General features: G+C 41.8%; 1 protein-coding gene across 2 annotated transcripts; it reads left to right on the top strand.

Moving 5' to 3' along the window:
- The first annotated feature begins 1,512 nt into the window (after window positions 1-1,512).
- Window positions 1,513-25,831, top strand: homer1b (homer scaffold protein 1b). 2 transcript variants are annotated; one of them, XM_080893259.1, is made up of 9 exons: window positions 1,513-1,964; window positions 7,525-7,681; window positions 9,642-9,773; window positions 11,614-11,706; window positions 17,099-17,247; window positions 24,208-24,364; window positions 24,616-24,726; window positions 24,821-24,901; window positions 24,999-25,831. In XM_080893259.1, the coding sequence occupies exons 1-9, from the start codon at window positions 1,945-1,947 to the stop codon at window positions 25,188-25,190; spliced, it is 1,092 nt and encodes a 363-aa protein (XP_080749385.1). In that variant the 5' UTR covers window positions 1,513-1,944; the 3' UTR covers window positions 25,191-25,831. The 2 variants fall into 2 exon arrangements, with proteins under 2 accessions (XP_080749385.1, XP_080749384.1); XM_080893258.1 differs by lacking the exon at window positions 1,513-1,964 and having other exon boundaries at window positions 7,188-7,681.
- The last annotated feature ends 1,710 nt before the right edge of the window (window positions 25,832-27,541 follow it).

Genomic DNA, 27,541 nt, shown 5'->3' with positions numbered 1-27,541 from the left:
GCATCGTGATTCACTGATTCATCATAAGTCAGTGTTAAGTGGCTCAATAAAAAGGTAAAGTGAGGAAAGTATAAAGAAATGAGGGGTGGCTTAAGACTTTTGCACAATGCTGTGTATTCAAATGAGGTTAATTTGAATGTGGGCAGGGGATCAGATAAAGCCTAGTAAAATCACAATGGCTCCTTTCATATTATCTATTATCTATTGTCTGTTGAGAAGCTTTAGGATTTGGTCCCAAAAGATATCCTCACTTCACTCTCCACACTCTCTACTATTAAGCTGTTAAAAATTCACAAATTTAAATCATTGTTAGCTGATATGAAAAAATTTATTTTCTCCTTCCACACTGTCCATTTTTCAGTGATTAGACATGACCTTACTGTGAGAAGGTAGGCTAATAAATCTACACCATAATAAAAGATAGGCTGCTTTCATTAACCAACTGCTTTTAAATAAATTATTTGCTGTTTTCTATTTTTCTATTTCTTCAAGATGTGCTTACACTTTATGGCTTCATATTATTTGTATCCCCAGAATTAGATGCTGTTCTAGGGTTTGGTTACTCAACAGATACATTAAAAAAAAAAACAACAACAACTCACAAAACAGCACCTGTAGACTAATCATGACCCTTAAACTGGAGAAGAATATCATTTAAAAAAAAAACAAATATGCAGGAATTACAAACAATAAGCCCAAATGAAAGTTGTATGGGTGTATCATATCATATCATATCATATCATATCATATCATATCATATCATATCATATCATATCATATCATATTTTGAGCTGCAACGAGCAGGGACAACAAACAAAATAATGGGTTATTTATTTTTCTAAGGGTTATTTTTATTTTTCCTATTTTCAGAAATAAATGACCTGTTCTCTGCATCACCTGGGGCTGCTATTCACAGAGAGAAAAAAAACAAACAGAATATTAAAGTAGGAATTTACCTATTACACTAGCGGAATAATGTTTCCTTTACAGCCCTAGTGAGGAGGTTACTTCCCAGTAAACTTCTCATAAAGCATCAAACGGCATCGGTCTCTAGAGCTCCGAGTGACGTCACTGCGGAGGATGGTGTCGTGACGTCGGCAGTTCAATACTGACATGAACTGAGTAGGAGGGAAGCGGATGCATCAGCATCAGCCAGATGTGGAGCGGTTATGGCAGGGAGGGAGGTGTGGGGGGCTTGGATCAATAGTAAAGCTCGAATAAAGCTACAGCAGCACGTTTTAATTCATGGGAACCAATATTACAAATATTGATAAGGACTGATAATTTGTCAGTTTGGTGAATCAGAGAGAGAGACATGCTTTTGATTTTGTGTTGAAGAAGCGCGTGATTTGATTTGATTAGGACATACACAACTAATAAAGAGTGAGTGGAAATGCTGTGGAATAGTCTGGGCGGGAGAGTGGGGGTGTAGCCCGTGAGGCTGTGGTAATATCAGAGAGAGAGAGGTGGGGGGAGAGAGACGCGGGTGGACAGTGTGATGCTGCGCGTTATCTACTGGCTAAATGAGGGTTGTCTTTCCCAGTTTAGGCAGCAGGGCTTCTCCACCCTTTCCAGTAAGGATCAGTAATTTACACGACAACAGCAGGGCGCCTGTCGGATCTCCACTGGACCCTGCGCTGCTGGATCTCCCACAGTGCTTCTGCTGCTACTGCTGCTTCATCACCAAGCGCTTAACGCCGAAGGAGGACGAGGTCTGGTTTCTGTGCCATGTGCAGAACAACATGTATGTGTGAATTCACGCGGTGACAGCGGAAGGGGGAATGGAGCAGTTGTCATCAAATTCCTGCAGACGCACCGACGGTGATACTGTGGAGGCTGTCGTGTAGTGAAAAGACCTTCATACGCAGCGGCCAATCCTAGAGATTTCGGGAGGTTTTGACAGCCAAATAAAAGGGGGGAAAAGAGGCTCAGCGGTCAGGTTTCATGTCAGCCACAACAATGGGGTAAGTGTGGTTATTATCCCACAGACTGAGTAGTTTTCTTCCCTTGTTTTCTGTTTTTACATCAGCTGCAGATGCCTCTCGGGGTATGAACTTGCCTGCCGTGAAAACACAGCAGGAAAAAAATAACGACCGGAGACTATGCGTAAAAATGTACCCAAATTCTATATCACACGCCTTGCGTGGCGTTTAATAGAGCGTGTGGTGGATGCATGTTCAAAAGGCTGTATGACGTGTGATTACGAGGTGCTCTGTTCACGGCCTTGATGTGCTGCACACTAAACAAGGCATTCATGTAACGAGACAACTTATTCATTTCCTCCATGAAGCAGGCCTGCCGTTTTCTGTGTTTAAAAAGGAAGAATAAACACAAACATAATGCTTAAACACAAACCTCATTCAGAAGTTAAGTCTAACTTCAAACTTTTAGGATCAAAATACTCTGTTAATCTGCAGTCATTCCCAAAGTGGGATTATACCGATGGGTCTTATAGGGGCTTTGGCTGTGTTTACCAAAATAAAGCAAAGTTTAAGTTCTTTGTTATTCTTTAATTCTTTAAAGAATTAAAGAATAACAAAGACACACCGCAGTATGAAAATGAGCTGCTTTATCCAGGTCCCTATGTTTACCCCCCTACTTCATTATAGGTAGTTATGAAATTCTCAAAGAAATAATGTTAAAGGGCAGCATTTGTTCTTGTATACTCCCAGTCACAGACAGTGTGATGAATTGTACATGCTGTTCCTGCTCCAGAGAAGGGTTTGAACAGTCAGAGGCTGGGGGCTGTCATATATAGCTGTGCTGCACTGGGCTCTGTAATGACAAAAGGTGGCTTTCTGTCTCTATATGGCAGCACAGTGACCGCTGCCATGCACATCCTCAACAACAGGCTTCCATCAGTGAAACAGTCGCCTGGTGTGCACACAGCGCCGCTCATTTGCATGTCCCCTAACCCCGAGCTCAGCGGTCCATTTCCCCCACCAAGCCTGCCGTTCATTAACGGCTGTCTCCCGCAGTTCATTGTGATTAATTGCACAGCAGGGGGTAAACAATGTGGCACAGGCCACAGTGCGATTCTAAGGCATCAGCCAAAACTCCTGCATTAACTATTTACAATACTCTGGAGGCCTCACAGTCGCCCACTCTGCCCTCCCACTTGTGGGCTGCACATCATTCAGCCATGTCCCACTCAGCTTCAGCTCTCCACCGGGCTCTGCCATACTGGTGACTAAGTTACTGTTATGCAACTGACTCAATGACTCAATTGATCTGCAGTTGGACTAATTGTAAACTCGGATTAAAAGCACCGCGCCGCTTGCAGAGTCTGAATAGGTTCAGATAGGGTGTAGTACACAGACAGATAAAGTTATATTTAACTTCCGGCCTCGAGTGGTTTTATTCCAAGCTTTCCCCCAGCGCCGATGGTGATGGCACAGAGGATAACATTAGAGATGTCTATCAACACCTTCTCTGGTATTCACTCACTTCCTTTTGCAAATACAATCGATGCACAGACAGACTTGTTTCTCTCTCTGTCTTTGCCTTTGCTCGTTTGCACATGTTTGTGTGTGTGAGAGAGACAGAGAGAGAGTATGTGTGTTTACAAGCGCAAACACACACACACTTTAGGTAACCCAACTATTCCCAGTAGACGGCGCAACAGTGACTTGTCCCATTATTAACCTCTCTCCACCTTAAGTAAGATCTACTCCATCTCAAGCTCTTTTCTGCTCAAATAATGGAAAACGCTGGAAATCAGGACATCTTCTATGGGGTGTAGGTGGCAAGGGAAAGTGAGATCTCTTGAGATGGGGTTGTCTCATTATTATGCTTCTGTTTCAGCTTTTTGCCTAGCTAGGGGCAGCTGCACAGTTGAAGGGGACACACTGGAGTAGAAACTAAAGCACAGCCTTTTGTGCTATTAAATGTGTGAGCTGAGACTGGAAACCGTGCCCACATCTGTGCATCAAACCCCTGAAGCACAAGAGGCGGTGTAGGCAACACCTTTTTCCACTCCCGGAAATCCAGATGTGTGTATGTACCACAGAACATTTGGTACATTCATACGCATGGTGTGCACCATAGCTTGGCATATCTTAAAGGGTGCAGTGGTTCACCCCCTATTTTTCCCCCCAGTTTGTCACATTTTGTACAATTCAGTGTTTAAATTCCCAATCCACAAATGTAGCACTCATTGCCATGAAAAGATTTTTCTACTATTTAGAAGTAGTTACAGTGAAATCTGCACACAAGAATGGAGTGAGCATTACTGAGCCTCACAAAGACGCTTCTTCTGTTAGGAGATGTTTTTCAGATCTATTTTTATTCACTCCTATTGTGCTGGAGTGAAGGCAGACACAGCTCAAAACTTGTGAAAATAAAATCAGAACTATCAAAATAGTAGTATGAATAGGATTCACCCTTTAATTCACAACACCCTTGGGGTAGGTGACCTGCCCCCGTCAATTAATTTGTAGATAGGACTTCTATAAACGCCAAATCTGAAACGTGTTCCTTATCAAATGCTTAGAAAACTGCTCAGCATTAACCCCGTAAAGCCTGAACCATGAAATTATTGCCAGAAAATTCTAATTTTTGAACCTTCTGACAAATTCAAACAAACAAACAAAAAAAGAAATATCAGTTTGCATATTTGATTTTTGTTTTCTATAATTTCAGCTACATTTTGTAGAGAAAAAAAAATCACACCCATGATGTAGAGGTCTCAAAAACTCATGTGTCAAATGTGAGAGGCAGTAATTTAAAGGGATTTACTGTGGTTTTTCTTCTTTACTGTTATAATGGATGGTCATATTAAATATGGCCAAAATCTCAAATAATGAAGTCAGCACATGTGCAAATAATCCATGTGAACTAAGACGTCAGACTTTAGTCTGCTCAAAATGCAGATTCAGAAGTTTTTTTGCTGCTTTTGGCTCCCTCTGTTAAAGAGAAGGGGCAGCCACAATATGATCATTTCATGTTTCAGATAGAGAGTAACCCGAAGGCCCTGCACAAGATAAATGATCATTATTTTGAGCTGTGACTCATGCAAAGCTCCTCTAGCATAGTACCAGAATATTATGATGATTATGGAGCTGGGAATGACAACACCAGCTCCCTTTTAAAGTCTCATTTCATACCGTATTAAAAACTGAACAAGTATTATCTCTCCATCGTTATGGAGAGATAATACATACAATGAAGTCAGCAGAGTGTCTCGGGCACACAACCTACTCGTGAAGCCGCTTGACACTTTGGCGTGCTTGTGTTGTGTTCCCGAGCTGCTCAGATTTGAGCAGCTCACAGTCGGTTCGCATGCTCGTTTCTGCCACACTGTGTTGCAGTTAAAGCTTCCCACTCTTCTTGTCTTCTCCTACTGGAAGATGAGTGGATTTATCAGTTCTCGAGCTTCTCCTACATTTATCACCTCCTCCACATTTTCCTCATCCCTCCCTTCTTCTCTCACTTTATCACTCTTCCTCCCTCAGTCATTCTGCCGGCCCCGTCTTTCTCTCTGTCTTAACATTCATGTTCCATCACCTGCCCTTGTGTCACGCAGTGTACTCTGCATGCTAAACGCCCCCTCCTTCTCCTCCTCCTCTTCTTCCTCTGTGTTTTTCTTCCTCCTCCACACTTTCTTCCTTCCCACTCACTCACATCCCACTGAAGTGCCCCCCCCCCCCATAGCATATATTTACTTAGTTCATCGGTGATGGGAAGTAGGTAGGGTCTCATACCTTTCCTTGCAGCTTTTGTAGGCTCTTTCAGTGCGTGTCCCCTGTTGATAAAACAGAGTTCATTGCTGGAGTGCAAGAGGATCAGCACGTACTGAACTGACCTTCATGCCATCCCATAACTGCTAACTATGCCAGGCTATTGGCTCAGGGCAGATCACTGTAGACAACAAAAAGGACTGCAATGGGGGAATGCATGATGAATCTGAAGCCATTATGGACTGGGCCATCTTTTAAAGGAAGGCAGAAGACTCGAGAAATGATTCTTATGCACATTTTGCAATCAAATTCCCTCATTTATTTTGCTTTCTTTTAAAAGTTCAATTGTAGGAGTGAGTTCTGTTTTTTCTTTCTTTCTTGACAACTAGTGGGTGTCATTTTGGAACAAAACTCTTTGGCAAAGGCATTTATGTAAAAATGAAAGCCCAAGAACGAGTCTGTGTTCGGCACGCACACGCACACAATCAAACGACAAGGAGAGGAAAATTTGCCACAGCTTCATCAAATTATGCAATGAAAAACGACGCGAGTTGCCAAAGCGGCTATTGCACGGATCATACCGACAGGCCGTGGTTGTGTGATGTGTGCTGGGAGAGAGTTGAAATGACTCACAGTACCGCCACTTACACTGCTGTCGATGATTATGATAATTCGCGCACAGCACTCCACAAGCAGCTTTGTGGAGCGGTATTAATCATCCCAGATTCACTCCCTGACTTCCTATACTCCACATTCCCCCCCCATCATTCTCCTTTCTGCCTTTTCTCTTCCTTTCCCCTGTCTTCGTGTTTTTCTGTCTTTCCCAGTCTTGGCTAATCACACACAGGAGGGGTGCTGCTGTTGAATTTTAATATTCATTTATACAGCAAGCCTTTGATGTCCCCCATCACCCCCACAGTGCAGTGTAAGCACTTCTCTATCTCGTTCTCTGCCAGCACTGCCAGCCCAGAATATCTCCCTTAGCACCCTGCACTTTGAGTTTGTGTGTGTACTGACTGTAGATATTACCCAAGAAGCCCCAACAATGGTGCAATATACGAGGGCACTGTAGGAGCAAAAGGGGAGAGGAGGGGGTAAGTGAATGAAGGGTGAAGGTTGCACAGGGGTGATGGGTTGTCTAAAAATATATTTTTTTAAATGACTGTTATATAATTTTCAGCCCTAATAGGGGCTAATCTAAGCCCTGGCTTGAACGTCACACAGAGGTCAAATAGGAATTAAGACATCTCAGATAAAACCGTAATAGGGGGCTGGACATGTGGAGATGATCTACACAAACGCAGACCCCTTCCATGCACACACACAAGGATGCAGATTTAAAATCCCATCATGTTTGTGTCGTTGCTTTTGTATGTTTGTATGTGTGGAAACTGCAGCTCAGTGGGGTGTGTCTATGCTAGTTAACTGTGGCCTACTGTCTATATTTAGCCTGAAACCCTCTCCTTCCCTCCTGTGTGACCCTCGCTTGGTGCTGCAGGCATTCCCATATCAGAGCACAGAGACGGGGTGCTGTCTTGCAAAGAAAGAAGGACAGAGTGTGTTCTGGGTAGACATCCAATATGAGAGGAAGTTTAGGTTTAACATGTATGATTGAATTCAGTTGAGCCAGCTTCTCATTCGTATACAAGTCACTGAGTATGTAGTAACTCGGTGACAGCCTCTGTGTCTGTGGTGTAACTATGGAGGATGGCGAGCTGGTTGTTCATTTACCCAGGCGATCTGACTCCCCTGTGGGCAACAGGGGTTTCGTTGCCGGCGGCGGGTTTGGTGAGACGTTGGTGTTGCGGCACAAAGAGGTTCACCACTTCTTCTTCGTTCCCTTCAGGGAGCAGCCCATCTACAGCACGCGGGCTCACGTCTTCCAGATCGATCCCAACACTAAGAAGAACTGGCTGCCCACCAGCAAGCATGCCGTCACGGTTTCCTACTTCTACGACAGCACGCGCAACGTCTACCGCATCATCAGCCTGGACGGCACCAAGGTGAGCGGCTCATCCGGGTTGCTGATTCACGTCTTACCCCAAATCTTGCATATGAAACACCGGCTGCTTTTCATTTTTGCCAACTGGTGTGGTTTTATTATGATGTTCCAGATGTTTCAGTGTAATTACCTCATCACTCATCAAACAGGCTTCACTGCAATTCACTGAGTTTTAATGGTGTTTATAATTTATTATATTTGGAAACTAATGTGCAAACACCTCTTAAGAGAGCTCAGGGTTTGTAGGACGTCCCGAGACCGGCAGCTCATGTTTCACTCATGCAACTGCTCTTTAGTGTCTTTCTGCACTTCTATACTTATATCTTAGAATATTCTTTTTGTTAGATATCCAGGAGGGGCACTTGATGTGATTGGCCCTAGCTTTGCATGACTAGGGGCAGATTGGAGCTCTTTATAGGCACTGCACATATGCACGCCCCCTGCCTGTTACGGAGAAAGGAGGGGTGAAGCTAAATTAGAAAAACAGATGACAGTGTGAGGAGAAAAAGAAATAGAAACAAGGAGACACATACAGAAAAGAAGCCAAGTCTTCAACACGGTCAATTTAGCAATCGTCTCATATCATCCAGCACAAAATAGATAGCTAAGTTCAACTGTTATGTAACACACACTCAGTGACTTCTCCCCTTCACTAATAAAGCATCGTGCATTGATGCCAACTAGAATGCCAAGCATTACACAACACTGCTAATTGATCAGCCATTAATTTGTCCTACATTAGTGTTTTTTAACAAAGCCAGCTGAATTATGTAAAAGAGGTACACTTCAATTCTGGTTCATGGAAAATGGAGGAAAAGGCTAAAGATTTTTGGTGGGGGTTTTTTTCTTTTCTCTAGTCCGTCTCTCAGTATTTTCTGACTTTGACAATCCCTCTGTTGCATTGAGTCTCTTTGTTTTCCATTGAAGATGTGAATCTCTATAAACCAATCATTTTAAATTTTTTTTCTCAATCGTCTTCATTCGGCTGGATCCTTTAAAGGTCGCCGCAGCAGATCATCTACCTCCATTTCACCCCATCCTTAGCATCCTCCTCTGTTCCACATCCCTCTGCGTGTCCTTTTTCACTATATCCATTAAATGTCCTCCCTTTATCCAATATATCCACTATCCCTCATGCACATGTTAAAAACCATCTCAACTTTGCCTCTCTAACATTGTCTCCAAACTTTTAAATCTGAGCTTTCCCTCTGATCTTCTCATTTCTAATCCTGGTCACTCCTGATGAAAACAGTAACACTTAAAGAATCTTAATAATCTATTTAAAATGCCTGGATACTGTAGTGTCATTAATAGTGTTATTAATATCAGTGTATTTGTTAAAAGCCACGTTCAGTGTTTGTGGGATTGTCTGTAAATGGAAGCTGCTATCTGTACTAGTAATAAAAAACAACAACAAAGACATGTCACCATCATGTTCTGAACTGCACATTCATATTTTTTATTGTTTAAAAAAAAAGATTTAGGTCTAGAGGGGATCTATAAGGCACACAGTACCACAGTATTTCTTTAGATTAGGCGAAAGGTTGTATTTTTAGAATCAAATAGTTATTTGTTCTATAAAATGAGAGAAACTGAGAAGTGAAATAGTCAAAAATTGAATTAGTTGAAGAAACACTTTGATATTTTATTTTGAAAAGCAAAGATACCTTCACAAAGACCTGAAATAGTTAGTTACTTACAATCAAAGATCCAAAAAGTTGATTCTGTTCATCTGAGCACGTATCAGGATATAATCGAACAGAGTCACTCTGGATCAAGATGTAAATAAGAAAAATAAAGAAACTAGGCTTTTAGCTAATGTGTGTGCCACATACATACAATGGAGAGTTTCACCAGCGTTCTCACTTTAAATCTTTCTAGCGCTCTATTTGACACCTCCTGTCGCGATACACACAGTTAATTTGATGCATATTAAGTGGGTCTGCTCTTTTTATTTTCAGGCAATAATCAACAGCACCATCAGCCCCAACATGACGTTCACAAAGACCTCACAGAAATTTGGGCAGTGGGCGGACAGCCGAGCTAACACTGTCTATGGACTGGGATTCTCCACTGAGCATCATCTATCCAAGGTACCACCCCTATCCACCCAAACACTACACACACACACACACACACACACACACACACACACACACACACACACACACACACACACACACACACACACACACACACGTTACTTTACTACCAAACTCAGCAGTACAGACACGTCGTCTGTGCCAGGAAGGCAAGGATAACGAGGCTGTTAACAATACTTATAAGCATTCCTTGTTTTATACCGCACAATAACGCGGTGTGGTCATGTGACCTGAAGGTTGCTGAAGGTCAAGTGTTCTTTTCCTCCATCTCAAAATCCCTCAAACAAATTTCTCGCTCATGCTTCGTCATTATAAAACTCCCGTTAGCAGAAAAGATAGGATCCAGTGGTTGTGCACTTTGCATTTCACATGCTGGTTTACACCGACTGGCTTCAGTGTATTTATCATGAGAAGAACTACATAACCTGTTCTCTTTTTGGCTCTTTTTTTGGCTCATGGCTTAAGAAAGGGGCCAAAACTCTGGATTTCTCAGCCTCGTATGCTCTTAATTTGACGTTTACTTTGGAAATGGAGCACTTCGGCAAGGACTAAAGGTGCTGTGCACAGCAGTTTGTCACTAACTGGACTCTGCTCAGTGGCCAGGTACCAAATTATCCAATTATGTGTCTGTAAGGTAGCCGGTTGCTGTATTACAGTAAGACAACTGCTTGGTACCACTGAATCTTATCGTGAGTTTATGCAAGTATAATTTATAATCTTAATAAGACATTGTACATAAATAAAGCTTACAATAACCTGGACAGTCAGTTCAGTTCATCCATCCAGCCATTTGTTTCCACTTACCTAATTCTGGGCTGCAGGGTGACTGGACCCTGTCCAGTCTGTTATAGGGCGAGAGGAAGGGTACACCTAACCTCAATACAGAGGATGAAAAAGTAACAATAATAATAATGATGATGATCAACAACATACTTTTCTCAAGTTACTTGCAAATGCTCAACATCAGTGCTTTAACCGACTTGCAGGCAGTTAGACTGTGAACAGGAACTCTCTGAGAAATACCTGCCAGCCAAGTGGAAGTATTTTCTTTGTTTCAAATTAGAAATAATCTAATTCACTTCTCAGATGACCACAGTGCCAAAACTCCTGAAGCACTTAAACTAAACTTATGCATTTAAAGCACAGAACCAGGACTATTATATTGCACTGAAGTAAAATGATATTGAGTTACTTATTGCAACTCCACTAATGGCGGACACAAGACCGACTTCAGCTGAGTCAATTTGATTTCCTCACCACTCAGCCCTCTGCAGTACTGTATATACTAAATTAGTGTGGGAGTCGCATCAGTGATGAACCACACCCTAAAGGGACATTGGGGAGGTGGGCTAGTGTGTATGTGCCAGAGTGTTTATATTTGCTCAAAGCCCCTCAGCTGAGCTCGCCTTACCGCTTCAGCCTGGCTGAATGTATCTTTGCTCTCGACCAAAATAACCCAAGAGATCAACTTCAGCCGCTGACAACTTCTCATTACAGGAAAAGTCTAAGAGGAAAATGGCACAGTTTGGTTAGCTCTAAGTATGTGCGTGCATGTCCAATGGAAAGATTGTCATTGGAGACCCCGCTGGGTCATATTTCTGCAGAGGAATTATGGGTAATTCTTCTCCAAATGCAACTGCAGTTTTTTAATGGAAACAGCTTCTCTCTATACGTCACAGGACTAATACATACTGAGCTCTTTCTTTCTCTCACAGTCCATTTAAGTCGATATATTGTGCACATACAGATGCATACATACTGCACAGATTAAGCCACATTATTGTAGGAAGTACAGCACACAATCACTCACGCACTTGTCCTCTGTGTCCAGTTTGCAGAGAAGTTTGCAGAATATAAAGAAGCAGCAAGACTCGCTAAGGAGAAGAGTCAAGAAAAGATGGACATGGCCACATCTCCTTCTCAGGTATGTTCAGTATGCCCTAACTTAATCACAACACCACCACCACCACAGTACTCTTACACGACTACTCATGACTACTGTCACAGTCATGTTGAGTAATAAACAGTTATAAGCAGGAAAAACAATAATTTTACCTTAAATTATATTTTATTTTACCAATTTTTATCTGTAAAAAAACTAAAATAAATAAATGAATAAATAAATAAAAACAAACAAGCAACACCTCTCCCCCAAAACTTACATATAAATGCCCATGGTAGTCTGTTGTTAGGTGGTTCCTAGACAGATGTAGCTAAAATTTCATTTCCTATTGGTTTATGGACTCCAGTTTTGAAGCATTATGGTTCTGGCCATTTTAATTTGTTGTCACACATGTCACGGGTGAGGGTGGATTTGAATGAGAAACAAAAGGGCACTTCACAGCTAAAGTATCCATGCCCCCGATTAACTTTAAGTTGAAGTTTATTTATACAGGGAGTGCAGAATTATTAGGCAAGTTGTATTTTGGAGGAATAATTTTATTATTGAACAACAACCATGTTCTCAATGAACCCAAAAAACTCATTAATATCAAAGCTGAATGTTTTTGGAAGTAGTTTTTAGTTTGTTTTTAGTTTTAGCTATTTTAGGGGGATATCTGTGTGTGCAGGTGACTATTACTGTGCATAATTATTAGGCAACTTAACAAAAAACAAATATATACCCATTTCAATTATTTCTTTTTACCAGTGAAACCAATATAACATCTCCACATTCACAAATATACATTTCTGACATTCAAAAACAAAACAAAAACAAATCAGCGACCAATATAGCCACCTTTCTTTGCAAGGACACTCAAAAGCCTGCCATCCATGGATTCTGTCAGTGTTTTGATCTGTTCACCATCAACATTGCGTGCAGCAGCAACCACAGCCTCCCAGACACTGTTCAGAGAGGTGTACTGTTTTCTCTCCTTGTAAATCTCACATTTGATGATGGACCACAGGTTCTCAATGGGGTTCAGATCAGGTGAACAAGGTGGCCATGTCATTAGTTTTTCTTCTTTTATACCCTTTCTTGCCAGCCACGCTGTGGAGTACTTGGACGCGTGTGATGGAGCATTGTCCTGCATGAAAATCATGTTTTTCTTGAAGGATGCAGACTTCTTCCTGTACCACTGCTTGAAGAAGGTGTCTTCCAGAAACTGGCAGTAGGACTGGGAGTTGAGCTTGACTCCATCCTCAACCCGAAAAGGCCCCACAAGCTCATCTTTGATGATACCAGCCCAAACCAGTACTCCACCTCCACCTTGCTGGCATCTGAGTCGGACTGGAGCTCTCTGCCCTTTACCAATCCAGCCACGGGCCCATCCATCTGGCCCATCAAGACTCACTCTCATTTCATCAGTCCATAAAACCTTAGAAAAACCAGTCTTGAGATAATTCTTGGCCCAGTCTTGACGTTTCAGCTTGTGTGCCTTGTTCAGTGGTGGTCGTCTTTCAGCTTTTCTTACCTTGGCCATGTCTCTGAGTATTGCACACCTTGTGCTTTTGGGCACTCCAGTGATGTTGCAGCTCTGAAATATGGCCAAACTGGTGGCAAGTGGCATCTTGGCAGCTGCACGCTTGACTTTTCTCAGTTCATGGGCAGTTATTTTGCACCTTGGTTTTTCCACACGCTTCTTGCGACCCTGTTGACTATTTTGAATGAAACGCTTGATTGTTCGATGATCACGCTTCAGAAGCTTTGCAATTTTGAGACTGCTGCATCCCTCTGCAAGATATCTCACTATTTTTGACTTTTCTGAGCCTGTCAAGTCCTTCTTTTGACCCATTTTGCCAAAGGAAAGGACGTTGCCTAATAATTATGCACACCTGATATAGGGTGTTGATGTCATTAGACCACACCCCTTCTCATTACAGAGATGCACATCACCTAATATGCTTAGTTGGTAGTAGGCTTTCGAGCCTATACAGCTTGGAGTAAGACAACATGCATGAAGAGGATGATGTGGACAAAATACTCATTTGCCTAATAATTCTGCACTCCCTGCATAGCGACAAATCACAACAACAGTTGCTTCAAGGTTCTTTATACCGCAGGGTAAAGACCCTACAGTATTATGGAGAAAACACTAACAATCAGACGATTCTCTGTGAGCAAGTGCTAGGCAACAGTGGGAAGGAAAAAAATCACCTTTAACAGGAAGAAACCTCGAGTGGAACCAGACTCATGGAGGGGTATCCATCTACCATGACTAGATGGAGGAAAAAGAAGAGACAAAGGAAAGCATATGGAGACAGGGCAAACCACTCACTGTGGGAATAAGAAGACTCTTATTGTCTATTTTTTCTCTAAATGCTATCTTAATTAGAAAATTAAGCTAATGCTATATTTAAGAAGTCAATATAACAGCAACCGATCCCATGAACTCATCAGAAAAATATTTATCTGGATATAGAAGCAGGTTTATTTCCGCCAAAGCTTCAGAACAAATAGAATTAATTTTGCAGCCAAAAGAGTCGCCCTCTGCTGGCCATTAGAATGGTCGCAGGTCAATGTATTGGCTTCACTTTTCTGACCCACCAGTAACATCCATATTTTATATATAGTGTGTGGGCATAAGCTACCAGTGTGGTACATATTTTTTCTACATGTATCCGTGCCATCCGGTTGTTCAGTGATGACGCGACGAATCCTACTTCCGGGTCTAAAGTAGTCTGCGTTTAATATGGCTTTTGTGTTGTTAACATGTTTAATGTTTTGTATTTTCTTCTATTTGATCTCAAAAAGCTCCTAAAACAGTCAGTGATCACTGTTGACCTCCCTCGGCTTTTATTACCGCTAATCATTTATTTAAGCTCAGTTTTTAAAACCTTAGGATGTAACTACAGCCCAGCCCATGCAGCAGTATATGAATGACTAACCTCGTATTGTGGATGGATTATCTCAGTTGTTCTCCTGGCTGAAGTTTGGTCCTTTTACAGCATCCTGCCATGCGATTACATTTGTTCCTGACCACCGAGAACACTCACGGTAACTTTTATCGAGTGGAAAAAAGGTTAGCTTGTTTATATTATGCTAACATAGCTGTGTCGCTAGCGGTCACGTAGCACATCATTATATATCAGCTAGCCCAAGTTCAGTAACCCTACAAACGTCACTGCTGTTTAGTTTTCTGTCTTCATTTATGTTGGAAGTGATAAGAAAGCTGTACGTTTAAATTTGTTTCCAAAACCCCGCAGTCAGGGACATGCTATATTGTATTTAGATAGAAGCTAGCGAGCTAACATCCTGCTAACTTCTAACTCTGTTAAATGTCATAAATTCCGTTTTCTTGGATGCCTGGATGTTAAACTCAGTTGTTACACCTGGTAGAGCAGAACACTAATCATTTTATTAAAGATGAAAGACTTTAGACAGTTTTTCAACTCTCAGTAATGCCACAGTGATCGTTTGATATATGGACCCGCAGCGGAGTTTAGACCCAGACACTGCTAGTGACGTCAGACTGAACAACCGGATAGATTACAAAAAAACTGTGCTCATTGTGGCGAAAAATTAGCCTGTATGCTAGCCTTTAGTTTGTGGAGGAAATGATACTAATAATAGTAATAATAGAGTGTTTTAGAGTATTTGTAACTGTGCCAAAATCTGTTAACCGGCTTCATGTTTTTTCCTTATGGAGGCTAGGGGAGCAGCCTCCCGCTGTACTGCAGCCTACTATATGTGCCGCAGCCCACATAGGTTAAAACGCTACAGTACCATGTGAGGAAGTCTTTTAATGAAGCCAGGAGAATAGCTGCTCCCTCACCTGGGGTTGAAGGCTGCACTTGCAGCTCTCACCTGGGGTTGAAGGCTGCACTTGCAGCTCTCAGCACCACTTGCAGCTAGAGGCTGCGAAGCTCTACACCAGGGTCCCTGCTGAAAGGTGGTGTTTTACCCACATGCCTGCTGGCTTTTTATTCTAACTTCTAGATCCTCTCCTTTACCTCGTCTAAATGAGGTAAAATAAAAACGAATCATGAGACACAAATTATTCTACTGAAACAAGCTGAGAATAGAGCTAACTGCTATATGCTGGTCCCAATAGGCCGAATCTCAGTGGAAATGCATCTTGAACAGATATTAAATCATATACTAATGAATGCGGAGCACAAAATGTAAAACCAGGCGTAATCTTCCTCTTATCTCTCACTTCCTTCTTGCCCATTAGAGGCGTACAGGCAGCGTCATTGTGTTACTGTATTGTGCCCAAGCCCTGAGTCTTAATAGCTTTGTTTTATGTAAGTGCAGCAGCCAAATCATTTGTCTCTTGTATAATCCTGGGGTTGTATGGGATATAAAGATAAGAATTAATCTGTAATTCTCTAATTTCCCAGTGCTATAGACTGCTAATTTAATGTCCTGTAGGAATGTCAAAATTTTTTGCGACACAGTAGTGAGAGCTTTGACAGCGAGAGAGCGCCTCCTGTTTTCAAAATATCATTGCTTTGTTTTTAAATCTTGTCGTCATTTTATAATATCACAGACATTATTATCTTTTTATATGATTTTAGTAATATAAGCTTTATATTGGGTACTGTGCTAAAGTCTGATTTCTTTGAAGTTCAGTCTTTCTTTGGACACTTTTTCACTGACCAATTCCAGAGGAATGCTTTTTTGATTGCTAAACCACTTTACACTGATGTACAACAGTGAGCGTCTGCAGCCATCTGTAAAACATGGAGGAGGCTCTGTCATGTCTTGGGACTGCATTTCATCCAATTGAGTTTGAGATTTTGTTAAAAATTATGGCACTTTGAACACAAAAACAGACCAGCAGGTACCGATCCACCATGCAGTACCATCTGGAAAACATCTGATTGTTAACAGCTTCATTTTTCAGCATGAAAATATAAAACTATGAGTCTCCCCAGCCCGCAGACATCAAAATTACTGAAGCAGTGTGGGATAAATTTTCTTTTAACTTTGACTTTCAAGCTTGTTAGAATTTTACAAACTCATAAATGAATGAGGGGTGGCTTAAGACCTTTGCACAGTACTGTGCATTAGCTATAGTTTATTTGAATGTGTGGAAAGGAGCTGAAACAATTAACTGTTTAAATAATTATCGAAAGAAATGTAATCAAGTTATTAAAAATTTTTAAAATTATTTTTTTTCGGTTATAGCTTGTTAGTATGAAAAAAACCAAGACGTCTTATCTTACGGTGCTTAAAATTAGAGGAATAAATGAGTCATTTTATTGGGAAAAATACTTGATGGGTTACAAGCTCATGATAACTATCTATTACCCAGTTTTCTTAAACACCTAATGCTATTTGTCTTGAAAATCCAACCACTGTTTGCATGTTCTGCTTGATTATTATGTTTAACTGACAGTAACAGCTGAATCACCGTGTCCACATGCAGGAGTCTCCGGCAGGCGAGCTCTCATCACCTTTGACCCCGGTGACTCCGCCCATGGAAAACATCAACGGCACAGATGAAATCTGTGACACGACTCCCAACTCAGACGCCCGTCCCGAGCCGGCGCAGAACGCTCTGGCCTTTGCACACAGGTACATCCCACATTATGATGTGTGACATTAACGCAGTCGTAACGACGTGAGCATGCAACTGCTGTCACAGTCATATCTAACACAAACAATGCTAAAACAACAAAATTAATATGATTGGTGGTTTGTCTGCTGTTTGTCTGAGGCACAGACATGTAGCCTGCACCTCCCTTCTTTATGCGTGTTCACCTTTATATGTTGCATGTCAGCATGGTCGTGAACGCCTTCTATTCACCGCTACTCTCTCATGTTTTTCCTCTCTAGGGAGCAGTTTAAGACTTGTCGGGTCTGCTCTTTCTGATAGGGATGTCAGTTCAAGTCCTGACTACTGCGACACCATAACTACGCAAAACAAATAAACGAACAGGAAAAAAAATGTTCAGGATCAAAGCTTTCAAAAATTAAGAGCCCGATTGCAGATCAGCAACAGGGAGGGTGCTCTTTCCAAAAACCTGATGCACTGCCTGTTTAGCAACTTTTAAAAAGTAAGGTTAAACCAGCACGCCAAAACTCCAGTAAGAACGAATGCGGTGATATGGGCGCAAGAGTTCTTCTTGAATTATGATCAGTGATATTTACACACTGGACCAGCAAACGATGTAACTTTGAGTGTTTCTCAGGTCTGAGAAATAATTTCACTTATTCATTTTTGTTCAGTCTGAGCATGCTCGGTGAGAAAAGCACATTTCTAATTTTGTGTATGCTACTGCGATGCAATAACATCATGTCAAATTCAAATCTCTTGACTGAGTAGGTGTTGGTGTCACCTCTATGCATGCACCAGTACTGTTGTGTACATTCCTCTGAAATGGATAACTCATGTTGCTTGTGATTGTTAATCCTGGTTCCTATGCACCAGACTGTGTAAGATTCAGAGGTTAAAGAGTTGTGTAAATATTTTTGTTGTGTACAATGGCTTTCTGAAAAGGTGCGGTTGTGCGAGGCTCATCGCCAGAAAGTTGTCGATGAAGCATTTATGTAAGACTTATATAACACACTGTGGGTAGTGGGAGGCAGAGAGAGTGCAAGACAGACAGACAGAGACAGAGAGTATGTGTCAGAAACTGGGAATAGCGAGAACGACAGAGAGGGAGAGGTGCTTGTATAAAGTCTGTACATGAGTCACTCATACCTAAACAGCACAGCACCAACTGCACACACACTCTCAGCACAATAAATAAACTGAACAGACGGGAATGGGCAATCAGTTTGAGTTGTTCAACTGAGTGTTTTTCTTTTTTTCTGAGGAGAGGAAATGTTATCCAATGTCACTTGTAGTCCACTGTACACACGGGTCTTTTTATTTGTAAAACCTCTGTAACTTGTGCCACTTTGGTTATTTCTCTGGCTGCGATTCTTATCAATTAAAGATATCAATCAATATCAATCGCTTAATGTATTATCATTCTTTTGTTTTTTCATTTGTTTAAATACTGGCATATGACTGGAGAAGCTTTTTTAATATTTTAAACATACATTTTGAGATCTTGAATAGACTTAGAATACTTATTAAGAACTTATTAATGAGGGAAAGTCTGAGAAGTGTATGTTCACAAAATCCTGCCACCACACGATGATGTCTGTGAGGCTTCACGGATCTGTGAAGTGAGAGCGGGATGTAGAGAGGACACCCACTGCCTGCTGCAGCCTTGCTGCTCATGTGTCTATTAATGCTGCATGTGTGGGAGATGGGGTCGACTCTCTGCATTCGCGATGGCAAGTTGTGGACGTAACAAGCGAACCTCTGTCTCACGTGTTCTCAGAGGCATATGCAGTGAGGGTAGAAGCAAGAGCCATCCAAATATTTTACCACGTAACCCTTCATTTTTCTGTCTCTCGATGATTCACACTTTGCCAGTCTTATATCATCGGACTGTTCCCCGAACCGATGTGAAAAAGTGTTTTTTGACAGCTGGTTGATAGCAAAAAGGAGAAGGGACAAAAAAGGAATACAGTGTTTTTTAGTGTATTTTATGTGCTTACTTCTATGCTATTTGTGGAGACTCAGGCGTCAGTGTACAAAAAGAGTGGAGACCTCTGTGATGGCTTGACTCTTGGCTGTATATCTGTTGATGACGATGTTGATGATCATAGTGTATATGTGTAAGTACCGCACTGTTGCTTAGCGGGGCTGTGTAGGCAGGCATGTGTGGGAGCAGAGGGCAGAGGGAGGAGGGATGAAAGAAAGCAGGTCCACGAGAGAGTTTTTATATCTGGACGTGAGCGTGGCTTGGCAGGTCTGCACCGGACTCGCTTTGAATGGTTTTCTGAATATTGTAAGACCTTTTTCGTTGGGACTGCTGGTGCTGTGTGTGAATGGTGCTCTAATGTCGGAGGATGTAGGCGTTTGTTAGTGGGTTTGCGGTAGGCTTGCATGAAAGGAGACCGTGCCAGTGTCTCCATTCCACTTGTGCTGCCATGGCAACTGCTCAGCCTCCCCGCTTCTTGAAGGGCTGTGCGAGGAGAAAGAACCTACCTGGCAACCAGCAGCGGTCAGGACGCGCCAGAAACATAAGAGCTGCAGAAATAAGTTTACGCTTTGTGTTCGGTATCTTTATTGAGATGACGCTCGACATTGTGAAGCAGCAAAGCAAAAAACAGAGTGTTGATGCTCATGATGTATTGGCAGTGTATACAGATTATCTTCAAAACACAAAAAACATTCAGAATTTTGCTGGAAAAATAACATTTAATAAAAAAATTTAATTGGTTAAATAAAAATGTGAATCTGAGACTGGATTAAATCTGCTCCTTTAATGGCTGCCTTAATGATACATATCATCACAAAGAAAAAAAAAAGAGTTAATTCCATCGTATTTACAACTTCAAACTGATACAAACAGGGAATGATATTTTTTTAACATCACATTCATTTTTATATTTTAAAAGCACCAGAAATCAAGAGACACCAACTGAAAAACATCTATTTCTATTAACATTTCTGACATGTAAATGATAGTAGTTCAGTGGCACAGCAGTATTAAACTTACCCTCATTGTGTCTCACACACACTTTCCTCTCTGCCCTGCCATCCTCAGCCAGAACAGTGCTCAGGTGCCCCCCTGAAACCTCTGAGCCAGACTCGTTTAATGACGACGAACACCAGTGTCAAAACATCTTGCACTCTCCAGTTCTCCCTTTGTCGCTCTCCCTCACTGTCTCCGTCTGTCTCCGTCTTCACATCTTGACGTCTTGCCTGCACTCTGGCTCTCCGAGCTGGTGCAGCGTGGGGTTTATACATTGGCGGGGAGGCATGCCTTGGTGACAGCTCTGCTCCATCTGTGTATGAGCATGTGTGTGTGTGTGTAGTTGGGGGGTTGGGGTTGTGTGTCTGGTAATATGTGCATGTGTAGGATGAGGTGTCGTCTCCCTCCTATGCGTCACACATGCAGACACACTTGCGCTCACGGAGGGGGTGGCTGTTGTGTAAGAAGTGAAGGCGCCGTGGGAGTCCTGAGTGAATTCTTTCTGGGCTTTCTCGCTTTTACTCTTCGCAGAGTGGGTGTTACGGAAAAGTGGAGTGCTGCGGCAGTGTGTGAGCATATACGGTTGGGCTATACAGTTTGTGTGTGTGTGTGTCAATGAGGGGGTGGAACAAAACAGAACTGAAAACATTGTTATGGATCATACAGACCCTCATCACCCCTTGAGCGAGCTAAGCTTCCTTTTGTGTTTGCACCAGTGTGAAAAATTACAGTGAAGTATGTGTGGGAGTAGGAGTTCCTTTTTCATGGATACTTGACTTGATGCAGGTGCTCGACAGAGTTTAGATCTAATGGCGCCAAAGTCAGACATTATGTGAGAGACAGGGAATAGATGTTACATAAATCTAGAGATACTGTATGCAGTGTACAGATCTAACAGGAGAGCACATAAGAAACATTTCCCTCCCTAAAGTTGTACTTACTAATACACTAGGAGCCAGATTTTCTTGTGTGTGTTTTTTAAGCGGTCCTGAGCAGTTTGCTCACCAGGCTTTCTGAAAGTGTTTCAAAGCTGTTTTCTTTGGACATTTCCAGTCCAGTTCTTATACCTGAGGGTTTTTGAGCAAAGAAAGCCACCTTATCCAAAGAATGAATTGTTGTGTCAATGCATAACAGAAGCAATTTCAAATTGTATCTTTAGGGACTTTGTTACTAGCACCCAGTCACAAAAACACATAATATGTTTCCATATATGTAGCAAAATCTATGACAGATGCCAAAAATCACACAGTTTGGTTAAACGCAAGGCTGTTTAACCAAAACCTTAGAATAACTTGGGATGTTGAGAAGCACCTTTGGGAAACCAGGACAAATGGAGAACAAAAGAAGTAACAGGCCTAAACAAAAAGTATCTACAGAACATGATCTGTGTCTGAAAGTCATGTTCGAAAGAAATATGAAAAGAAAAAAAAGTCCAGGAAAAATCTGACACAGGCCTGACTGTTTACTGAAGCCTCATCAGAAATGGTCTCAGTGGAAGATCAGGAAAGACTGAGTACATGTTGTGTTCATATTAGATAATGTTCAACAAAAAATTCACCGGATTTACAACAACAACTTCCAATCTATCCATCCTCGTATCTTTATCTGGGCTGCAGAGGGCATAACCCTGAAGTGATAGGGTACATCCTGGACAGGTCACCAGTCTATCACATAGAGACAAACAATCATTTGCAGTCACATTAACACCTTTGGGTAATTTAGAATCATCAGTTACCCTAACCCTAATAACTGCATGACTTTTAACTGTAGAAGAAACCAGAGTACCAGAGAACCCATTGCAAACTTGATCAGATTGTGGATTTGAACGCAGGACCTTCGTGCTCTGAAGCAACAGCGCTAACACCATGCCCTTGAGCTGTCAATCCAGACATAACAAAAGTATGAAAATTAGGCTTGATGCAGAATTTTCTTTATGTTTTTGTCCTTGACAGGTTAAACCACAATAAATAGCAACAGCATTTATGTTGTCATGGTTGTCTGCCTCTTACAACCCCAGTGATTTTCCTGTGGTTTGAAATCTCATGTGATCTTGTGAATTTCGTGAGTGCAGGCAACTAACCACACTTCCTAGATTGTATCATGTCATCTGAACAAGAACAAATTAAGTTGCAGATCCAACATGATTTGATTGCGTTCACCATAAAAACTTGACAATATTTTGTTCAAATGACAAGTGAACTTGTAAATGTAACCACCCAATTTCCTTTTTTTGAGTGTATGACAAGTTACACAAGAACTGGACTGAAAATCAGTGGCAACAGATCTTGTGCAGTGATGAATCTAAATTTTAAAATTTTGATTCAAATTATCTTCAGTATGCATGGAGGAAGTCAGGAGATGTACAACAGTGAGTGTCTACAATCATCTGTAAAACATGGTGGAAGCTCTGCCATTAGGCTGCGTTTCAGCCAGTGATGTTGGAGAACTTGATGAAATTCATTGGAATGACAAAGGATTTGAATCTTTTACATAATACGATACCCTTTTTAATGTGGAAAAACACTGCAAATGCATTAAAAACTTAGCTGACAGCAAAAAACCCAAACAAACAGTGGAACACTATCAGATTGGCCTCCCCAGTGCCCAGACCTCAACATTACTGAAGCAGTGTGGGATCATCTGAGAACAGAGAATTAAACAAAAGACAGCCAGCATGCAAAGAAGAGCTTTGAATATCTTTCCCAAAATCTGCAGAAATATTCCTGAAGACTACTTAATGAAATGTCCCAACAGTTTGCCTGAGAGAGTTCAGGCTATGTTAAAGAATTAATGTGTTTCATAACAAATATTGACTTTCAGGCTTTTTAGAATTGTACAAACTCTGCACCTATTTTCTATTTTGTTTGCTTGTATAATATACTGTTTGTACATATTTAAACAGTATATTATTCCCCATTTATTATATATATGTAATATATAATAAGATATATACTATACAACTCTGAACCTATGAATGAAAAGGACAAAAATAATTTTTTTGTTGGTGCATTAAAATCAGTCACATCACTTCGTCATCTACTCTGTGAGTAGCTGGACCAGATTAGGCTCCAGCCAGTCTAAAGGATATAATCTCAGATTATAGCTCATCTGTCAGACAGCTGCTTTCACAACTACTGCCCGTGAAGTGCTGACCTCCAGCCTGAGTGCCCACTGCAGTCGTTGTTCCCTGTTATCTCATGTTCGTGTATTTAGGAATATTCTTTCTAAAAGGTATTATTTATATTTTATACTGTGACATACAGTTTCATGGTCACGTGAACACAAAACAAATCATACTGACCATTTTCATTAGTTAAATTATATCCCTCTGTTGTGTTAACAGTAACAAATTTACCAGATTAGCTGGTAAGATTACAGTTAATAGCAGTTTTATAGAATAACTCAAATTATTTGGGAAAATTACCATGCACATGCATTCCTTTACACCCAATCATGTTTCTATCAATTCAGAGCACTGAGTTACATTTCTGGGGATTTATTCTAACCCTAACCAGAGCTACTACATTCCTAATCCTAATCTTAATCTTAACCCTTAGTCGGACTTTAAACCAAATCTTCAGGCTAAAATCTGTGGGCCTGCTCTTTGCCCCGAAAGGGTCCTTAAAATGTGAATATTTGTCGCTCTCCTCCAACTTTCAGGAAAATTGGCCTGGATGTTTTTGTGTAATCTTGTCTACACACAAACAGACAAATAAAAAAACGTAACCTTCTTGGTAAACTGAAGTAATCGTGCTCAGCTCAGTGAAGCCCAATAAAAGTACGGATTACAATGAGAGATGCAAACCTTATTAGATGTACAATGAAATGATCTAACAAAATAGAAAATGATAACTATGAAGTATTTTTTAATAATAATCTGCATTATTGTTCGATGGATTGATGGATTTTCACCATGCATTATCATGGAAACACGAGCACTTATCGTCTAATGTCACTGTTGGTGAACTGACAGCATGCGTTTCCCTGTGTTCTGCAGCCCGGCCATGACAAAACACTGGGAAGCTGAGCTGGAGGCACTAAAGGGGAACAATGCCAAGCTAACGGCAGCTCTGCTGGAGTCCACTGCCAACGTCAAACAGTGGAAACAGCAACTGGCCGCCTACCAGGAAGAGGCAGAGAGACTACACAAGCGGGTGAGCGAGGAATGGGGGGGCCACAGGGATGCTTGTTTGTTTTCATGTGTGATTAAATCATTTCAATTTAAAAAGGGGTGATCATTTGGTGGGGGTGCTCTGAAGTTGGGATGAGAGGGAAAAAGAATAAAAGAGAGTTGAGTGTAAGCATGCGGGAGAGTAAAGGGAAGAGGTCGTCTGGGAGAGCCTGTTTCTGTTACACCGGTTCCTCTCTGGATCTGAATAATGATGTCCACAATTTATTCTTGCAGGTGACTGAACTTGAATGCCAGAGCAACCAAACCCCAGTGATTAAATCCCAGAAGACCGAGCTCAACCAAACCATAGAAGAACTAGAGACTGCACTAAGGGATAAAGAAGAGGTGTGTGTCTGTGTGATTTTTCCCTAAAATGAAAAGGCTCATGCACGTTAAATTTAATTTACACAGCACTTTAATTTTTTTCTTACACCCCCAGGAAATGGAAAAGTTGAAAGAAGAACTGGAAAACATGAATGACCTGATGGAGCAGAAAGACACACTCACCCAGAAACTCGAGGTGAGTCAAAAGAGTGGGACGGTCTCTATCTTCTATCCTCCAAAAAATCGCCCCACCTTAATGAACTAACATGCCAACATCATCTCACTGTGCGCAGGAGACGGAGCTGCGCAGCCGCGTGCTCGAGGAGCAGCTGGCGGGTGCCGAGCAGAGGCTGGAAGAGAACCAGGAGGAGCAGGAGAACTTTAGGAAGAGCCTGCGGACGCTGCTGGAGCTGCTGGACGGCAAGATCTTTGAGCTGACAGAGCTCAGAGACACCTTGGCTCGGCTCATAGAGGAGGCCAGCTAGAAGACAAAGTTACCTAAACTTCACAGACAGAGCCATATGACAACTTACTCTGACACCTACCCACTATGCCCCCTTTTCCCCTTCACAACCCACACAGATTAAAATGAGACACTGCCCACATTCATATTTCAGTCAAAAAGGGCAGCTGTTCCCCTGTTTTTTTTTTACCTTGCAGGCATCCAGTTCCTACCAACCGCAGGCGCTCCTGTGGCTCGCGACGATGCAGGGTCTACCTCAGCTTGCCTTCTGATGGGCTGGTGTAGGCATAACATCGGCTGAACTTGTAGTTCCTGCCCCCCCCAACCTACCCCCTCACACACACACACACACACACACACACACACACACACACACACACACACACACACACACACACACACACACACACCCTTTCGCAAAGAGTTAACTTGAGAACTGTGCCTCAGTGCCATCTACTGTTTGACTGGGAGAGCTGCACCACAGCTTGCAGCATCACACCACACCGTCACCCCCCCTCCCCCCGCTTCCACTCTAAACTGCACCCCCACCCCCACCCCGCTCCCCCGGAGGGGAGCGTTGAAAGTCATGTGGAAATAATTGCTGTTAAGACTCAGAGAACTGCGCCAAAGCTGCCAAATCCCCCCGAAAATATTGTCCTCTAACTAGCAGATGCTTTGATCCAAAGTGACTTACTGTACAGACGAGAACTGAACGGAGAAGCCCCATGTTTGAGCTCGGGCTGCCAGAAGAGAATTAAAGGATGACTCTCAATACAACAAATCAGTCAGTGTTACCTATTTGTCTGGAGTAACATCACAGCTACCCCCTCCCCACACCCAAAATCCCAACCTGGGAAAAATATAGTTCGGTTTACTTCTGTATGTCCGCAGCCAGTTTAAATTCCTATACGATAGACGACTACTAAATCTTCCAGAGGCGTTGTTCATGCCACACAGAAAGTTTCGGGTGTGTGTGCCCACGTTATATTCAACATGAAAGATTTCTGCATCCGGACTGCTTCCACCATCACAGACCTGTCTTCCTGCCAAACTCAGTGTGGTGTGTTTTTCTGAACAAGGCCTGACATAATGTGTGCCTTCAAGCACATATGAGTGGAGAAGTGTTTGTATATAATATGTGTGTGTGTGTGTGCGTGTGTGTGTGCGTGTGTGCAGCGAAACATTGTGGACAATGAGGCCGCCGACACTTAACACACACACACACACTCTCACACTGAGCAATACCAGACAGGCTCTTTTCGACACCTTCTATCCGACTCTATCAGGTACTTTACTCAGTGGACTCATGCAGATATAGGTCAAATGCAACTAAGCTGGTCTCCCCCTGTCCAACAGAAAGTGTACTACTTTTGACCGTAAAACTGTGTGGCAGCCCTGTCTGGTCGAAGTAGTGCATCGTGAAGGGCTTCTAGAGTGTCATCTTGGTGTTCGTAAAATCTCCACCCTCGGTGAAACTGGCTGCAGGTTTTCACTCCTCACTGGTGAATACAGAACTGCACTCAGTTTCTATTCTTTTTTTACACAGAATATAACACTGATGATATAATTATAGAAATGTACAAGACAACTTTCTACTCATGACTGCGTTTAAATGAATGGCTGGAAGACTCAAAATGCAGTAACGCCTTGGGGTGGCTTTTTGTTGTGTATTAACCTATGAGTGTTCAGCCTGTAGGTTGAAAACAGCAACAACAAAAACTCTTCTGTGCATTTTAAATGTGTTAAAAAACACAGTTTTACACATTCTGTACCCAAATATAGACTTACTGTATACAGCAGCATTTATGCAGGTAAAATCTAAAGCTGTACCTTAAACTCGCTTCCTTAAAATTGACTCCATTTCTAAAGTGCACCTTGTTTGCGCTTTATTTCACTGTTATAACTCCCTCTATGTATTAGATTTGTATTAAGTAATACCACAGCAGCTTTCTGCAGGTTAATACACTGGAATAAGTCTCATGTAAAGGGAAATGTTACTTTTTTTTCTGGTTTAACGTTGATGGTTGAGTGACAGAGATGGAATACCTTAATATTAATGCTATTGTTAATGAATGCCTTTGTACAGTAGTGGATAAGAAGCTTTTCATTCTCCTGTTTTGTAACTTATGGTATTTAAATGTAGGTATTATTATTGTATTTAGAGGTATGAGAAGACTGGCAATATTTTTGACTATTTAAAGTAATTTTGAACTCATGATATTAAAGAGGTACCTCAGGCCAACGATGTTCATAGACTGGTGAGACTTGTGAGTTCGCAGCTGAAGGGATTTATCACATGCCGGTGACAAACGATCAGGAGACATACTTGTTGGTGCTTCAGCCAAACTACACCCTCTGTTGAATTCAAAGTCA

The sequence above is a fragment of the Rhamphochromis sp. 'chilingali' genome (assembly GCF_963969265.1).
Source record: "Rhamphochromis sp. 'chilingali' genome assembly, chromosome: 10".
NCBI classification, from domain to species: Eukaryota; Metazoa; Chordata; class Actinopteri; order Cichliformes; family Cichlidae; genus Rhamphochromis; species Rhamphochromis sp. 'chilingali'.
The sequence above is the reverse complement of the archived record's forward strand: the minus strand, read 5'-3'. Positions and strand labels throughout refer to the sequence as shown.